This window comes from Volvox carteri (assembly GCF_000143455.1).
Source record: "Volvox carteri f. nagariensis unplaced genomic scaffold VOLCAscaffold_3, whole genome shotgun sequence".
NCBI classification, from domain to species: Eukaryota; Viridiplantae; Chlorophyta; class Chlorophyceae; order Chlamydomonadales; family Volvocaceae; genus Volvox; species Volvox carteri.
Genome location: NW_003307546.1, coordinates 871043 through 888261, shown reverse-complemented (window position 1 = coordinate 888261; position 17219 = coordinate 871043). Strand labels below are relative to the sequence as shown.

Sequence of the window (17219 nt, the reverse complement as noted above, 5' to 3'; positions counted from 1 at the left end):
AGCCTCGTGACTTTGTGGAGGTCGTCTCTGCACGATTGCCGGATCTGTTTACGGCGCTGCTGGAGGACAAGGACGTCATGCATGTGGTGATGCACCTACTGTCGGCGAACGGAGGCAGCTTGTTGCCGCAGACACCCATGCAGCAGATGCAGCCGCTGGGCAAGATGCTGCTGGCGGTGCTGCTGGAGTTCATGGTGTGTGTGTGTGTGTGCACGTGTATGTCTGGAGTTTTGCGGGATTGGGAGGACGCGGCCAAATGCCAGCGGGAGACGCAGTGGCGGGGACGAGGGGAACGAAGCGTAATGGAAGGCTGGAAGGAGGTAGTGGCTGCCCTGCGCTCTTCTTTCAAGTTCCTCGGTCATGATTATCTCGATGCCATTCCACCTTTGCTTTGATACATGCGCCTTTCCTAATTGTGTCTCCCCCTAGCCAAGCTCTTTGCACTCTTACGCACTATTTCCACTTCGTTCACGACATTTCTTCCACATTGTCCTTCATAAGGTTCCCCCCTCCACCGCCGTCCCCGCCATGAATGATTGACCCGGGGTCCCGCACCACAACGACAATTGCTCCTGCAGGTTACCCATCAGATGCCGCTGCTGACTTGCCCATCCAGCGACGAGGGCGCCCTCACACTCAAACTCTTCAAGGTGCTCTTCCACTTCCTGCCCAACTACTGCGACATGGAGCCAGTGCTGCTGCCGCACCTGGTCAGGATGACCGAACGCGCACTGGCAGCTGCGGTTTCGGAGCGGGAGGCGCTTGGGTACCTGCAGCTTCTGCGCAGCTTCTTCAAGACGGTTGCGTCCTCGGCCCCCAAATGGAAGTTGCTGTACGGCTCGCTGGGGGCATTCGTAGAGCCCTGTCTCAGCTTGGTCCTGAACATGCTCAACGGGCCCCACCCGCCGGAGATGCGCAGCGTGCTGCTGGAGATTTGCCTCACGCTGCCCGCGCCGCTGACGGGGCTGCTGCCGCAGCTGCGGCGGCTGATGCGGCCGCTGACTATGGCGATCAAGGTGCGAGTGTGGAAGTCGAGGGTCGATAAACGGGGGCATTTTGGCTTGCATTGGCAACGGGGCTTTGGGCGAGGCTGTTGCGCGCGCGAGTTGATTTGGCCGCACGCGTGCTCATAGGAGGGCCTGTCAGTGGTGGGCTGACGGTTGGAAGGACGCGGCGGCCATGCCGCTCACATTGATCCCCCTTGCTGTCTTCCCTTTGACCGCCTTGAATTGAAATATGCTTGAATTTGTTCTTCTCAATTGTCCTGTCGCTCCTGGGCGTCCTGTCGTGTGACCTGGCGCCGTGTGTTGTTCTGTCCTGTCCTATCCTGCAGTCCGGCCCCGACGACTTGGCCCTCTCCGCCGTCAAGACGCTGGAGGTATGGGTGGATAACCTCAACCCCGAGTTCCTGGAGCCCGCCATGTCGGAGGTGATTGCGGACCTGATGCACGGCCTGTGGGCTCTGCTCAAGTTCAATAACCCGCTGGCGACCAAGGTGGGGGGTTTGGCGTTGGGGTTGGGGTTGGGGTGGTGCAAGGTGCGGGGTGTGGCGTGCTGGGTGGTGGCCTCCTGGCCGCGCTTAGCCGGAGAAAAACAGTGGAGGAGTTTGTTGAGGACCAGGGGGCTGTAAGGCTAGCGCTGGGACCTGATACCCTTCCACAATTCCTGGCAGCCCAGGCCGGTTAGCGCATGACGATTTACCCTCCTCCCGCAGTGAATGTCTTGTTCACCCGCTCTCGTTCCTCGTCCTCGTGCCATGTTTCCTAACTCCCGACCTTGCGCTCCTCGCCATGCGCTGTGGGCGCCGGAACCCCACAGGCGCTGGCGCTGCTAGGCAAGATGGGAGGCCTCAACCGTCGCTGGCTCAAAGAGCCGCAGCCGCTCGAGTACCGTGACAACCCTGAGCACGGCTTGCGTCTTATCCTTACCTTCGAACCGCAAACTTCGTTCCTGGTACCCGTTGATCGTTGCGTGGCTCTGGCCAGGGCGGGAATCGCAGCGGGGGTTGAGGCCCCGGCGGCGGGTACCGCTGCCGGCGGCGGCCCGGCAGCTGCCGCGGCTGGGGCCGCTTCCGCCAGCGACGGGCATTATCGTCGCCAGGCTCTCCGCTTCCTGCATGTCTGCCTGGCTTCCATGCTCAACTTGCGGATACGGGAGGTGGAGGATGATTTGGCAGCGGTGGAAACTGCAAGGAGCGCTGGCCTCACTGGGCGCGGACTGAGGCAGGCTAACGGCATGATCCCGCCGGGCCTGGCGGCGACGCCAGCGCCAGCGGCGCGGCGATCTAGCACGGGAGGCGTTGGGGTTGCCACCGGGACGCCAAGCGACGATCAGACGGGAGCAGCAGCGGCTCCGCCGCCGGGGGGCGCGGTACCAGCGGATACGGGCCCACAGCTGGTGGACGCGGGCATAGAGACGCTGTTACGGGTGGTGACTGGGGACTTGCCGCCGCCTCAGGTGGCTGTTGCCATACCGAAGGTGGGTCCTCCCTGAGAAATGGGGGAGGGGACGCCGCTGGACTGCTGGGGACCGCTGGGGATGTGACGGGACTGTGCTGTACCCGCCAGAATGTCCGGCCCAAGCTTAGCATGTTGCGGAATATGTTATGACCCTCTCGCGCGGCGGCGTAGATCTAGCCTGTTTCTCACACGCGGCAATAATCAGACTTGGGAGCGTTCATGGATAAGATAGGACCTACCCATAGCCAAGCCTTGCGAGAGTGGCCTACTATTCCCACACCTGTGCATCTCCGGCCTCATCTTCTCCTTGCCTTCCATCCCCGGGGCAACCCCAATTCCGGCAGCGGCAGCTCGACTCGGGCGTCAAGACCAAAACGCAAGTTGTCGCGGAGCGCCAGGTGCTGGTGCAGCTGCTGGCGGCTGTCATGGGCGCCGCGGCGGACGAGGCCCTGGCAGCTACGGCGCGTCCCTTTGCGCTGCACATCTCACGCCACTTCGCCATGCTGTTCGTGGCGGGCACACAACCCCCGCCGCCTGCACCTGTCATGGCGCGGACGGCGGCGCCCGACACCGCCGCGGCGATGGGGAGCATGACGCCGGCGGGAGCGCCAGGTGCCGCGCCGACGCCGCCGGCCGGAGGGCCTCCCGGCAGCGGTGGCCCTGCAGGGGCTACGTCTGCTGGCGGCCTGCCGCCGGCGCCGCCTTCCGTGGGCTCGATGTTGCCGAGGGGATTGCGGGAGTTGGATTGCCACCTGTTTCTGGATGCGGTGGTGGAGGTACTTGGCGATAAGGTGAGCGGGACTTATCAAGTCTATGCTGTTTTTGTCTGCTGTGGTTAGGCGTTGGGGTCGTTCTTCCAATACCAGCACGTATAGCTAGTAGCCGGTGTACCAATTCAAATGGGTGAAGTAATGGCGGAGAAGAGATCTATCGGTTTGGATGCTGTGTCTAAGTCTTCAGAGGCGTCTGTTCAGGTGCCGCTTACCGTTGGCCCGCTCTCCGCCCAGGCCGCCTGCAAGTCCAAGTGCGCGCTGGAGTGTCTGACCACCTTCGCGGACACGGCACTGCTGCTACACGCTGCACGCACCAAGTGCCGTAACTCAGCCAAGACCCAGCAGCCCAACAGCGGCGAGTCACAGCCGGACGGCAGCGACGCAGCGGCGGCCGAGGCCGCAGCGGCCACGGCAGCGGCACCAGCCACAGCCGCTGGAGGCGGCGGTGGCGGCAGCAGCAGCAGCGATGCCGACAAGGCCTCCAGCCACGGCCTGCCGGACGTCATTGACGACCTGCTTCCCCGCATGCTGCAGTGCTGTCACGAGGACTCATGGCAGGGCCGGCTGTCGGGTGCGGCCGCGCTGCGGCTGCTGGTACAGCGTCTGCCGGCAGGCTACCTGCGCGCCTGGGTCGTTCTCAGCCTGCGCGGCCTCATCAATGTGGTGCGCTGGCTGCCGGAGTACTGCAGGGTGGAGCGTGAGGAGGTGGAAGCGACTATGGGTGAGCTGCTGTACAAGGTGATCCATGGGAAAGACAAGCCGCCAGAAGTGGTGGTGGCGCCGGTGTCGCCGGCACCTGTGCCCGCGCCGGCACCCACTCGGAAGAGCGGCGGTGGGAGCGCTACGGGAGCGGCTTCTTCGCCTCCCACCTCGCCACGGGTTGCTGGCGGTACCGCTGCCGGCAGCCCGGATACCGCAGCTGGCTCATCCCCCGACGCAGCCGGCAGTCCAGCGCCTCCTGCAGCTTCCGGCGGAGCAGGAGCTACCGTGCAGTCCCCCGCTGTACAGGCCCCCGCAGCCGCCTCTGACCCTAGCACCGCAGCCGCGGCAGAATCCTCTCCTGCGGCTGCTGCGGCCTCCGCCGCCGCATCCCCGGCGCCGGCAAAGCCGCCCGTATCCTGCCCGACAGCCACATTGGATGCCATGGCAGATGTGCTGGTGCACGCGATGGTGGGTCCAGGGTTGCCGCGATGGGTGCGCACCGCGGCGGAGACGGCCCTGAGTAGCCTTGCTGCAGCGGTGAGGCGCACCGTATCCTCATACCTGACACCCACGCTACAATCCATGAGCCCGCCCTGGCAGTCACGGCGGCTGATGCCCATCAAGGTGCGAGGGTTGGGGTCTTGAATCTCATCTGACGGGACGGGTTAGCAGGCTGTAGGTTGCAGGGTGACTGTGTGTATGTTGTGGGGAAGAAGCATCCCGCTTGCGTGTGTATACATGTTTTCAGTTTTCCTTAGATGCATGTGTTTCATCCCGGCCCTGTTTCTTGTGTTGCAGAATGTGGAGGTGACGATTACCCAGGTGCAGGCGCTTACCGTGGTGGTCCGTCAGCAGCCGCCCGCATTGCCCCTCAGCGAGCAGCTGCAGGCGCTGGCGCACGAGGCGCTCATGATTGCGGAGAAGGACGAGGCCGCGCTGGCGACGAGGCTGACGCAAAAGGATGAGCCGCCAGCGCTGGGCAACGCGGCTGTCGGGCCTTATGCGGGCGGCAAGGGCGGACCGGGGCCACGCAACGTGACGCTGGACGCGCTTCAGAGGCTAAGGGTGGCTTGCATGCAGCTGCTGAGTGCATGTGCGTGGTATTGAGAGGAGCGACCAAGGAGAGGAGGATTAGGAACGGGGAGAGCTTCTCGTGCCCTTGCCAACCGGGCGGCCTCCCCATACCGCTGGCCCCATGCGTGACTCACGGTTCTGAATACTTTTTGCCTCGCGGGCCGTTTGGTTGCTCCTGTACCCTTGTCCTGCCTTCGTTGTCGATGCCCCCTGTCCACCTCGCATCCCGGTCCATATGCAATCCGGTCCCCCATCTTCCTTTGGATTCCGTTCCACACTTTCTGCCCGGATTCTGATCATCCTGGTTTTCCCTAACCCCCCTCTCTTTCCTCCATTTACATCCCATGTCCCCCTAATTGACTTCATCCATCCTCCGGCTTTGCAGTGTGGAGTTGGGAGGAGTTCCGCGACCGTCCCGACCTGAGGCCGCTGCGCGAGAGCACGACGGGCATGTTCTTCAAGAACCTTACTGTGTCCTCCCTGGAGATCCACAGCGCCGCCCGCGCCGGGCTGCAGCTGATTGTGAGCCAGCAGAAGCTACCCAAGGAGCTGCTGCAGAACAGCCTGAGGCCCCTGCTGCAGAACCTGGCCACGTACCACAAGCTGCACCCCACCATGCTCCAGGTGAGCCCCGTAAACCTGGTTTGCCTAACCTGAAACATGGGGAGGTGGCTTGAGCCTAATTGTGTTGCGCACCTGGGTGACGGTCTGTAAGCTGGTGTACCTGCATGCTGTGTGGGCGTTGCGCTCGGCGAAGGGAAACATCTCGGCGCTTCGTGGAAGCGCGTGTTGATGCGTTGAAAGGGATCAAAACGTCGCCCCCTCTGCCGTACTAGTAAGCAGCTATCCTTCCGGTCTGGTACGAGTTGGCCGTCTTCTTCCTATCCTTTGCCTGGCCCCCTTGGACACGCGCTACACCACGGCACTGCCCTGCGCACCCATAAGTTCTCATCTCGGTCCGTTCAACGTGCGTCCTCAAACGCTCACCTTTTTCCTCTCCGCGCAATCTCTCTTTAGGGCCTGGCCCGGCTACTGGAGCTGTTGAGCGACTGGTTCAACCTGACGTTGGGTGACAAGCTGCTGGAGCACCTCAAGAACTGGCTCAACCCGGAGAAACAGCTCACAGGCCAGGTGGGGTGGGCTTCCCGCCCTGCCTTTCCATGCATCCTGCCATTCCATGCATTCCCGGTCGGCTCCGGGAATAACCCCCTAATCCCTTGGAGATACCCTCGCACTGCCCCATTCCCCCCTCCCGTGCCCTTCACCTTTCCGTCTTAAGGTGCTTTGGAAGCCCGGCGAGGAGGCGCTGGTGGCCTCCCTAGTGCTGGACCTCTTCCACCTGCTGCCAAGATCAGCGGTCAAGTTCCTGGAGACGCAAAGCCAGCCGGCGGCGGCGGCGGCCGCGCCCACCGCCGGGGCTGTTGGCCCCGACGGCAAGCCGCTTCCGTCTCCGTCTCCTGAGCCCGCGGCCACCAAGCCCGGCCTTGTGATCCTGACCATCCAACTGGAGGAGAAGCTGCCGGCGCTCAACACGCCGGTGCCGGTGCCCCACGTGATGACGTCCCCCTACCGTGGCCCGCTGACGCGCTTCCTGGTTAAATACCCAACGGAGGCTGCGGCGTATTTCCTGGAGGCATCCCGTCTGGATAAGGCTTCTTACTTCTCCCGGCTGCTGGACATTATTCGCAGTCCAGCTGGTCGGCCTCTGCTGGACGCGGTGGCGGCCTCTACGGAACGATTGCTGGCATTGCTGCTGCAATACGACCCGCCACATCCGGCAGCGCAGCTACCGGAGGGGACATGTGAGGTCATGTTGGGGGTTCTTGGGGGCATGGATGGGTGCACAAACTGAGTTGGAGCTTCGCACCTACGCTAGAGGAAGGGTTTAAAGGTTGGTGTTGCCCCTTTTATGGATGTTACCACATGGGGATGGTTCTCCTGCCATTCCTGGAGCGCCGCTCCGTGCCTATGTGCTGCCTCGTACGCCGTTCCTCGCGCAACGTTCCCCCCCACGCGAACCCTTCCAACACCCTGAATTGTCCAAGATCACGTTCATCCTATCCTCGACGCCTACGTGCCGTATAGTTGCATGTCGCCATCCACCATTCCATGTTCCGCTTTCCCCACGCCATGTCCCTCACCCCTTCCTCCCATCTCCCTTTTTTCCTCCCTCCTCTCCTGCAGCTCCGCCCCCGGCCCCCGCCCATCCCATGGTCGCTTTCCACTCCGTCCACCTGGTTCGCGTCGTCTCCAAGCTGCTCCCCTCCTGGCTGCCCTCCCAGCCCCGCATCATGGCCGCCATCATGGAGCGCTGGCACAGCCCCCACCGTGCAGCCAGGTTGGCTGAGGAGGGGGCCGCGCTGGGGCCCCCACCCTCGCCCGCGGCAGGTAGCGGGGCGCCAGCAGGCACCGCGCCTGGGGGCCAGCAACAGCAGCAGCAGCAACAACAGCAGGCGCTGTGGACGAGTGTGACCTCCACTTGCAGGGAGCAGTTGTTGGAGAGCAAGCGGCTGGCTAAATGCGTATTGTCGTATGTACGGGAGCACCGGGAGGAGGTGATGCCGCTGTTTGATATCATGTCGGTGCACCTGGTGAGTGGGTGGCTGGGCTGGTGGGTGCGGACCAGGTGGCGGGGAGTCGTCTGCAGGATGATAAGAAGTGTTCGCTAGTGTTCAGAAAGGGGCGCCCGGACGCCTTCAATCTTCTCCCTTAGGTCTGGACAAGTCAGTGAGTTCGGAATTGTCACAAGCTTAACGACTGAACCTGTTTTCCTTGCCCCTCTACTGTTACCAATTCTCCTTAAAGTTATATCCATGGATCCGGAAATTCCCAAGCCTGGCGCAACGGAAAGCCTCCGCAACGTTTCTCCGAATCCAACGCGCCTTTCCCTGTGCTATCTCCCTTCCTGCCCCTTTCCGTCTCGTAACGGGCAGCACCGGAGCTCTGTGGACTACGGCTTCATTGAAACGTTTTGCCGCACGGTGGTGGCTCAGCAGTACTCCCCAGCGGAGAAGCGCGCCATGCTGGCCAAGTACGTGGAGGTGTTCAAAGGCGGACGGCTGCCGCAGGAGCAGCTGGAGAGGATTCTGCAGGTAGGTGCAGGTCGGGGCCTCTGGAAAGGCATTCGGGCCATGACGGGCCAGTCAATCGACATCCCTTTGGCACTCCCCCCACTTTCCAGCAAATTGCCTGGCGAGGCCCCGGATGGGTGGGGGGATGCGGACTGGCACCCGTCATCGCGGCACGTCTTATTCCATTCACCCGCCCAGCCTCCACGCGGGGCTATATCCGTGTAAAGCCACCTAGTCGGAAATTCTGCATCGCCCTACCCCTATCCCTGTGGCGCAAACCCGTTCGTTTGCTGCCTCGCTTGTGGGATGGTACGCCCGCAACCCAACTCCACCTCAGTCGCTGATTGTCCCTGCTGCCTCTGTGGCAGCAGCCGCAGCAGCCACTGTCCACCGCATAACCTCCCTTGGGCACTTGCACTACCCTACTAGGTACTTGTGACGCCGATGTTGGTGGAGTCACTGGAGAAGGGCGAGCGAGACGTGATCGGGGAGCCGCTGGCTGAGGCGGTGGTGGTGGACCTGCTGGACCCGTCCGAAGGCAAGGCCAGCAACGGTCAGGGTGAGCGGAGGCATGGACATGGAAAGAGCTGGGGTATATAGCACACGGGTTTGTGCTGTTGGAGGCGGGGGAAAAAGACAACAGGCGGAAACGGGAAGAACGTGCCGAGGACACATGGGTTGAATAGAAGATGGGTTCCAATTCCACGTCACGGACCACGCTTCCACGTCAGGCTTCCAAACCTTCTCTCAATCCCAGAGATTCCGCACGTGCCTGCACAGACCCGTGAACGATGTGCGGTTGTGCATTCCTGCTGCCCTGCTGCTTTGCTCTCCGGCTCATTCCGGGCTGCGCAGGCGAGAATCCCAACCCCGCGTTGGAGTCTCTCCGAATCGAGTTGCTGCACCTGTGCACCCAGCTGTTCAAGTACTCCCCGGCCTTGCTGGACAAGCACAAGAAGGAGCTGATCAAGTTTGGGTGGAACTACCTAAAGAAGGAGGACAGCGTCACCAAGTCGTACGCCTTTGTCAACGTGGCCTATTTCCTCAAGAACTTCCAGGCGCCGGAGAAGATCATGCTGCAGGCGAGCTGGGCTGGGCACGGGCATTGGCGCTGGCACTGCGAACGGAGCTTAGGGGTGCTGATCGTAGCTGAGCAACGCTGACTGCAACGCAATGTCGCAGCTAATTTGGAGTCGATTTTCTGTCGCGGAAATTTCGTCGCAGAGAAGGATGAAGACAACCGGATGAAACGGGCTATAGAAGATGCTGAAACGTAGTGAAAGGCCTTGGCTGTTGCTGTGGGTGTATGTGTTTGGAATGCCCAGGCTCGCCCACTGGCCGGCCAGCGGGTCCACCTTTTCTTTTGTTTTCCCTGCACGTCTGCCCTCCAATCCGCTTTGTATGCCACATCCGTTCGCTCCGTCGGCTTTTCCTTCCTCTGTGTCACACAGGTGTTTGTTGCCCTGCTCAAGGCCAACCAGCCTGACACCAAGAAGCCGCTCATCAAGGAGGCGCTGGATGTGTTGGTGCCCACCCTCAATGAGAAGGTGCAGCGCTCCCCGGAGAACAAGATGAGCCCGGTGTGGGTCAGGTACACTAAGAAGGTGCGTTCGCGAGAGCTGAACCCTTTTCCATAGTAGGTTAGGGAGGGGACTGCACCGCCAATCTATCGCCCCATCCCCACTTTTTACCCCACCACCCCGCCACTCCCACGAGAACATGGCGAGTATTGAGGGCCGCCAAGTTCCATGGTTTGTCCTCCTCCTTCGGACTTCTATTGTCCGGACCCTTGACCCGTCCTCTCTCCATCATCCTTGCCCTTACCGGCTGCTCACAGCCGTGATCCTCTCACCTTACCACGCCATGATATATATACAGTTTCTCGTGCCATGTGTTTCCGTCGTATCGTATGACGTCGTAAATGCTGTTATATCGCGACTTATGATGAAAAGTACCGACCGGCGCATGCCAGATCCCCCGGGATACCCCCGGGATACAACACATGCCACCTCATGTGCCGTCATGCCGCCTCGTGTTGTTCGGCACCTCGTCTTATGGCTGCAGGTGCTGTCTGAGGAGGCTCACAGCATGGCCAGCGTGGTACACATTTGGCAGCTGGTGCTGCGTCATGCGGAGCTGTTCTACCCCTCGCGAGGCAGTTTCGTGGGACAGATGGTGCACACGTTGAGCAAGCTGGGGCTACAAGTGAGAAGGGGGGGGAGGGCAGACCGGGGCCAGGAATAGAATGGGGCGGGAGCTGGGGCAGCCTCAATCTCAGGATGGCTGCTTTATGCGTGAATTGCGGAGTTGTGGCATCGCGCCTGGCACCGCGCTACCCATCAAGCAAGTATCGCCTCCAACGACGGTGCTCGGCCGTTCCGCACTTATGCTTATAGGCTGAACACTCTCTTAACGTCCGCCGTATCACACCGCTTGAAAATGCCGATTGCCGCTTGGCCCTTCCTTGGGCACGCACGTTTGTTGTCCCACGCATCACTTCGGCCGCATTGCCCTTGTTCTTTTCTCGCTGTTGTGTGTACCTGTTCAGGGCGGCTCACCAGAGTACAGACGCCTGTCCTTGGACCTGGCCAAGCTGGTTGTGGGATGGGAGCGCAAGCGCCAGGAGCTGGTGGCAGCGGCCGCTGCGCCACCCCCAACAGCGGCGGGGCATAAGCGCTCGCGGGAAGAGGGCAGCGACGGTGACGGCACCACCTCCAGCGGCCCGACGCCGCCAAAGGCGGCGCGAATGGACGCTGCGGCGTCGTCGCCAACAGGGGGCGATGTGGCGATGACCGACGCCGCCGCGCCAGCAGCCATGACGCGCAATGTGTCCTACGGCAGCTTGCGGCCATCGGGCGGCCTCACTGCCGGCTCCCCTGGCGGCGGGGGCGCTACACCCGATGACGAATTCCGGCCGACCCCGACCATGGAGGACATCCTCATCAATTTCCTTACGCGCTTCGTGTTGGTTACCCCGGACAACGTCAAGGAGGACGAGGCGTCTCTACAGCAGGGCTACGGCATGCAGGTGCTGCTCCAGGCGCTCAAGCTCTGGCCGGCGGTGAGTTGGATTTCGGTGTGTGCGGATGGGATTCGAGGGAGGACCAAAAGAACTTTTCTCGGCACTACTACTCCGGATGTACATGTCCGGATCTCATAACCTGTATCCGCAGGCCGCCTGATCCCTCTTAATGCCTTCTACAATGCCTTCTAATGCCTTCGAACACGTACATTAACTGACTTGTGCAATGCACTGAAAACCCGAATGAAACGAACCTTAATCCCTAACGTACCCCAAACTGACCTACAGACCGTGATTAAGCTGTCCTTCTTGGAGCGCCTCCTCGGCGCCCCAGTGGATCCAGCCAAGCAGGCCGCCGCAGCCAAGCAGGCGGCCGCAGCTGCTGCCGCAGCAGGCGCCTCAGGCGGCACCGCCGTTGCCGCCGTGCCCCCGGACCCTCCCCACCTAGCGCTAGGCCTGCAGGTGTGCCGGGCGCTGGTTGAGGTGCAGCCGCTGGCGGTGCTGGCTGTCAACGCGGGGGCGCTAGGGGCGCTGGTCGAGCCATGCCTGCAGTCACGCAACCGGCGTAACGCGGTGGAGTTGGGGGAGGTGCTGAGGCTGTTGCATGGCAAGCTGGCGGCGCCACCTCAGTCAGTCCCTCTGCCAGAGGTGAGGAAGGAGGCGGGGAAGGAGGACAGGGGAGTGCTGAACGGGCCCTGCGGCCGGGCCGATGGCTGCAGTGGTCACCGGGTAAAGCCCGCTTGTCGGTACCGGCACCAGCACCCGGCAACTTGGGGTGTCCACAAATGGGCTGGCGGGGACTGGCAGGTGCCCAGCACCTGATGAACATCTACGTAATCCCCTTCCCATGTCAGACAGCACTTCCCAGTCATATCAGTTCCGACCTGCGGCTGCACTTACTCTGTTCTTACGTCGCAAAACCATCTGACCGCCTCCTTAGCACGCTCTGTCCTCTGTCCACTCGCTCCACCCGTCCATCCACCCGCCTTCGCTCTTCCTGCAGGCCACCGCCGCGGGCGTGCCCTCCAACCCTGCCGCAATTCTGGCGGCTGTCCAGCGCCGCGCTGAGGAAGCCATCATGAGGTACCTGGCACAGGCCTCAGCCACCAACGACCCGCAGCCGGCAGTGCAGCCGCCACCGGTACCGGGCCAGCCGCAGCCGACCGTGCCGCCGCCCGGTAGCGGTAGCAGCATCGGCGGTGACCCTCGTCTGCTGGTGGGGCTGTGCGGCTCATTGGCACTCTTGGAGGCGCTGGACGGGGTGGCCTCCGCCAACTTCATCTTCCAGTGCGTGCCGCCGCTGTGCAAGGTAGGTTAGGGAAAAGGGCGCTGCGGGGACAGTGGAAAAGAAGCAAAGGTAGGTCGGGTTAGGGCAGCCTAACCTTGCCCGGGGTGAAGCGGTGCTGGCCCTGCTGAACCCCATGCGCCACCGGGCCCTCTCTGATTTGCGGGCCTTGTGCTCATAACAGCTCCCTGCCTCCTTTCACCCTCCCCCCGCTCGCTCGGTCCTCTGCAGGTGCTTCAAAAGACGGCTCGCGAGGTAGCCAACATGGCACCACCCGCAAACGCCCAGGGACCCGCAGGCAGGCGGGGCCCCTCGGGCGCACTAAGCGGCGCCGGCGGCAGCGGCTCCTTGTCCTCCCAGTCGGAGGAACCTGAGTACGGCAGCCTGTACTGGGTAATCGCCGCGTGCATCCGTCTGCTTGCGCCGCGGGTGCTGCACCACAACGAGCAGCGCAAAGCGGTGTTGTCGTCCATGATTGGGCTGATGGCGGGCCAGAACACCAGGCACATGGAACCGTCGCTGTTCCTGGAGATGCTCAAGGTGGGGCGAGAGGGGCCTGTGCCTGCACGGTTTGAGTGACGGGCAATAGCTTGGGTGAGGGGTGAGGGGTGCGTGGCGGCTTTACGGTCTCTCCTTGCGGCCAATATAATAGCTCTTTAGCCGCTGTTCGGCCCTTGACTACGTTAACGCTTAAAATCTGGGCGCACGCCAGCAACGAGGCCAGCATGTAGAGTATGTTCCACTGTTCCCCTTCCTGAGCTGCCCGTCTCGCCGCCGACAACAAAGGGCCATGTACGGTAAAAATTTCCGGTAGCTCGACAGTTCTATGAGAACAAAGGGATTTAGTTTCTGAAACCAGAGAGCAACGGGTGGGTGGGTTGGCTAATCAAAACAAGGGGAGTCAGAAATTTGCTTCCGGTCACTTTGTCCTCTCGCCTTCACTCCGACGGCGCCCCGATGACACCCTGCCGACGCCGTGACGCGTGTGCAGGTAATGGAGCGGTGGCTGGTGAACCCCTACCCCGGCCAGACGGGCATTCTGTCCCCCAAGGAGGCCATCCTCATGGTGCAGCGGCTGGCGGCACTTGAGAAACTCAACCTTTTCGACCATGCGGGCCTGCAGCAACAACAACAACAACAACAGCAGCAGCAGCAGGGTGCAGGGGCCACGGCGGCAGGCGGTAGTGGTAGTGGTGGCGGCAATGGCGCTGGGGGGCCGGCGGGCGGGGGCAGTCCGCTGCGACGTGCCTGGGACAGCACCCTGCTGTCACTGGTGCTGCGGCTAGCGACGCCGCCGTCAGAGCCGCCGGTAGGTGTTCTACCTTTTTGCGTATCAACATGTTCATGACGTTATGCCATAATGCGGCGGACGGGGTTTCGGGGAAGGGCCCCCCGGTACATGAAGGGGTCCCAGTTTCCCCTTTTAAGTATCCTCCGGTGCTGTTGTCATATGTTGTCTTGCATTCCACGCCGGCTGACGGCCCGTTTCTTCTCCCCCCTCCCGACCGTCCGTCCGTCCGTCCGTCCCTACCGCCACATGTAAACACTGTCGCCCTCGCACTCTCCGCGGTACCCAGGACCTTGACCGGCTGCTGGACTCTGAACGGGAGCGCTACTTCGCGGAGACCCGCAAGGCGGATGACTACTTCCTGCACCTGGAGCGACGCTTCATGATGGGCCTGCGGGCGTCGGACCACAACATGCGCAAGTGAGGGGTGGGGAACGGGTGGGGGTGCGGGTGGGAATATTGGCAGGCAGGGTAACCCCCATAGCCTGCCAGAGGTGCTACACACCTGGAGGATAACTTAACGAAACCATATGAAATAGACGAGTTAATTGCAAGATTATACGCAATTCTTTAGTCAAGAGGTCAAGAAAGTTTTGGAAATTTACCACACATCTTTTTTGTTTTATTTTAGGAAGACGTACAGTGTTCCTCCGACTGCTATGTTTATGAATGTGGGCACCATCCTGCATGTGTATGTTTCGCCCTTGTTCAATCTGCAACCCGCAGGCGCTTCTTCGAGCTGTACGACAACCACGTGGCCCCGCACTTGTTCGACCGGCTTCAGTTTGTGATCATGATTCAGGACTGGGAGGCCATGAGCAACACATTTTGGCTCAAGACCGCTCTGGTGCGAGCAACAGCGTTGGGGGAGGAGGTCCCGGCTGGGCTGCCTTGGGGGGCATGGAGGCACCGGGTTGTGACATGACACGGTTTTGCACTGTGCCGGCCGCCGGTGCACCTTCGCTCGCATGGAGGCCGCATGGTGCAACCCCCAAAACCCAAACCTCCTGCCGGAACGCACATACACACACATGCACGTGCGAAAAAAATGATGCTTTGGCCCTGCTTTCGTCTTCCCTTCCTCTACAAACCGCGCCGCACCACATGCTTCGCCCCTTGCACCTCCCAACTCGCTGCACGTTTTTACCTACCTACCGTCCTAACACTGCCTACACCCCCCCACCCCCCAATCCCCCCGGCCACAGGACTTGCTGCTGGCCGCGCTCCGCGAGGACGACCTCATCATGTTGGCGCCCAACAGCGCCCAGGTGCCCCCCCTGCTGCCCCTGCAGCAGAACGTGTTTGTGCCTCAGCCCCCCAAGGGAGTGGACATGAGGGCCGCCATACAGCAGCAGCAGCAACAACAACAACAACAACAACAACACGAGGCGCTACAGGGCCCCAACGGTACCGTCAAGACGGAGCAGATGCAGATAGGCCAGGGGGACATGAAGCTTGAGGAGGGGGCAGCTGGGGGTGAGGTTCAGGGCACACCTGGTGAGAGCAATGAGGGTGGGTGCCATCGGGGGGTGGAGAGAGGCGCGGCGGAATGCGATGGGGTGGGCGGGCAACCCCCCGGGGCTCCATGCCCGGGAAAATAAGATAGAAATAATCCCAAAGCTGGAATGGGTGAGGAGTGGAGGGGGCGGCAGCCGGTGGGCGAATGGGTTCTCGGTTGTGGTGGTGTGCGAAAGCGGGGGCTCCTCGGCGGCTTCCAGTTAATGGTGCCAACTTAGCACCTCCTCCACCAGCTCCTTTCCCTGCTACGGCAACCTTTTCCAACACACACACGCCCTCACCCCTCCCCCTGGGGCCACTCAGGTGTCAAGGAGGAGCCACGAGACGGAACGCCGGTGGGGGCTGTCGGCGGCTCGGACCCTATGGACATCTCCCCGGGCCCCGGGAACGGCCCGGCGGGGTCGCCGCCGCTGCGACAGTCCTCATCCCGCGCCGCGTCCCCGTCCTCCGCGCCACCGGGCCTGGATATGAGCGCCATGGGCAGTCCGGGGCGAGCGGCGGCCGCAGGTGCTGGTGGGAATGGTGCGGGCGGCGCCGGTGCCTTGGCGGCAGCAGCCCCGCTGTCGCTTGAGGAGCGCTTCCCTGGAGTAACTCCGGAAGTGATGGAGCTTGTTCGTGGCCATGTGGAGTGGCTGGATACTATGGGTGGGTTGGGGGGAAGTGGGGGTGGGTGCTGGGGTGAGACTGTGTGGGGATCATGAGTGTTGTGGTAGACGGTAAGGGAAGTGGGATTGGGCCACCTAGGGCTGACCTAGGGCGGGTGCGAAGGCGTTCGGGTTCATTCCGACAGCATGGAACCGGGGGCATATCTGAAATCCGAACCCAATGTCCCACACCACCCTTTCTGTCGTCACTCTGCTTCCCCTGCATGCATGCATGCGTGCATGCGTTCGTGTAGGCAAGCTACGTGTCCGTGAGCTGGTATCTTCCCTCCGCGAGTATGCTGGAGCTGACTCGCTGGTGGCCTACCACCTCTGGGTGCTGGTGTTCCCGATAGTGTGGGCTTCACTTGCTAAGGAGCAGCAGGTGGGGGTGGGGGTGAGGACTGGGGAGGGTGTTAAGGTTGCCGGTTGGGGGAAGGTGTGGCCAGGGGGGAGACGATCCGGGGGAGGAGCTCGGCAGCGGGTGGTAATCGCCGGGGGAAGAGGGAAGGGGGCGGAGGCCGTGTGCTGCTGGGTCAGTCCCTGGCTACAGGCTCGCCTGTCAGCACATACATATTCTCCCATGCGGTGTGATGAAGGCAATATCTTCTGCCAACAAACATCAACCATGTTCCTTGTTACACCCCCCCCACACACACACAGAGAGACTGCAGTGCGCACTCACCCAACCCACCTGTGTATGTCTGTATATGCGTGCACAGGTGAGCCTGGCCAAGCCCATCATCACGCTGCTGGCCAAGGAGTACCACCACCGCCAGGCCAACGCGAGGCCGAATGTGCTGCAGGTGGGTGGGTTGCTGGGGCTTGCTGCGTCTCCGTCTGCCTCTCTGCGTGCGGGTCTATGCACATGTGTACACATGCGTCGGACTCCTGGAAGGGTCCGGCGCCGTAGGGACTATGGTATGGTATCTGTATGCATGGGTGGTGTCGTTGTTCGCCACTCACTCGCTCTCCCTCTCTTCCCTGGGCCCCCCCTGGGCCCCCTTCCCACCCCTCCTGTTAGGCCTTGTTGGAGGGCATCAGCCTGTGCCAGCCTCAGCCCAAGATCCCCCCCGAGCTGATCAAGTTCCTGGGGAAAAACTACAACGCCTGGCACATAGCCATACCACTGCTGGAAAGCCACGTGTGCATATTCCCGGATGAGTCGAGGTGCTTCGACAGGTGAGTTGTGCGTGCGCGGGTTGGGGTTGGGGTTGGGGTTGGGGTTGGGGGTTTTGGAGCAACCGGGTGGGGGCCTGGACGTCGAGCCGGTTTAGCGGATGATTGGTTGGTTTGCTGTGGGAAGGTCCCGAGATATATCCTACACCACACCGTACTGGCTGCCAGTAGGTTTGTAGGACACCACCACGTTCCCGCACATGTTCC

The 17219-nt window shown here is 61.9% G+C and overlaps 1 protein-coding gene across 1 annotated transcript in view; it reads left to right on the top strand.

Moving 5' to 3' along the window:
* The window catches only part of VOLCADRAFT_40092 (ATM/ATR-like kinase), a gene marked incomplete at both ends in the record, with an annotated part of 29772 nt that overhangs the window by 3762 nt on the left and 8791 nt on the right, over positions 1-17219 (top strand). Inside the window, 35 exons of the mRNA XM_002946505.2 lie at positions 3-194; positions 579-1016; positions 1334-1495; positions 1819-2157; positions 2705-2964; positions 3112-3250; positions 3467-3591; positions 3688-4000; positions 4340-4558; positions 4733-4924; positions 4991-5027; positions 5394-5632; positions 6026-6139; positions 6288-6365; positions 6471-6810; positions 7094-7346; positions 7476-7599; positions 7942-8100; positions 8509-8632; positions 8935-9215; positions 9531-9683; positions 10144-10284; positions 10628-10708; positions 10754-11159; positions 11505-11782; positions 12229-12309; positions 12618-12926; positions 13387-13543; positions 13792-13841; positions 14021-14094; positions 14401-14521; positions 14880-15081; positions 16091-16218; positions 16556-16639; positions 16858-17015. Coding sequence (XP_002946551.1) covers positions 3-194; positions 579-1016; positions 1334-1495; positions 1819-2157; positions 2705-2964; positions 3112-3250; positions 3467-3591; positions 3688-4000; positions 4340-4558; positions 4733-4924; positions 4991-5027; positions 5394-5632; positions 6026-6139; positions 6288-6365; positions 6471-6810; positions 7094-7346; positions 7476-7599; positions 7942-8100; positions 8509-8632; positions 8935-9215; positions 9531-9683; positions 10144-10284; positions 10628-10708; positions 10754-11159; positions 11505-11782; positions 12229-12309; positions 12618-12926; positions 13387-13543; positions 13792-13841; positions 14021-14094; positions 14401-14521; positions 14880-15081; positions 16091-16218; positions 16556-16639; positions 16858-17015 — 6551 coding nt within the window. The remainder of the gene's footprint in view (positions 1-2; positions 195-578; positions 1017-1333; positions 1496-1818; positions 2158-2704; positions 2965-3111; positions 3251-3466; positions 3592-3687; positions 4001-4339; positions 4559-4732; positions 4925-4990; positions 5028-5393; positions 5633-6025; positions 6140-6287; positions 6366-6470; positions 6811-7093; positions 7347-7475; positions 7600-7941; positions 8101-8508; positions 8633-8934; positions 9216-9530; positions 9684-10143; positions 10285-10627; positions 10709-10753; positions 11160-11504; positions 11783-12228; positions 12310-12617; positions 12927-13386; positions 13544-13791; positions 13842-14020; positions 14095-14400; positions 14522-14879; positions 15082-16090; positions 16219-16555; positions 16640-16857; positions 17016-17219) is intronic.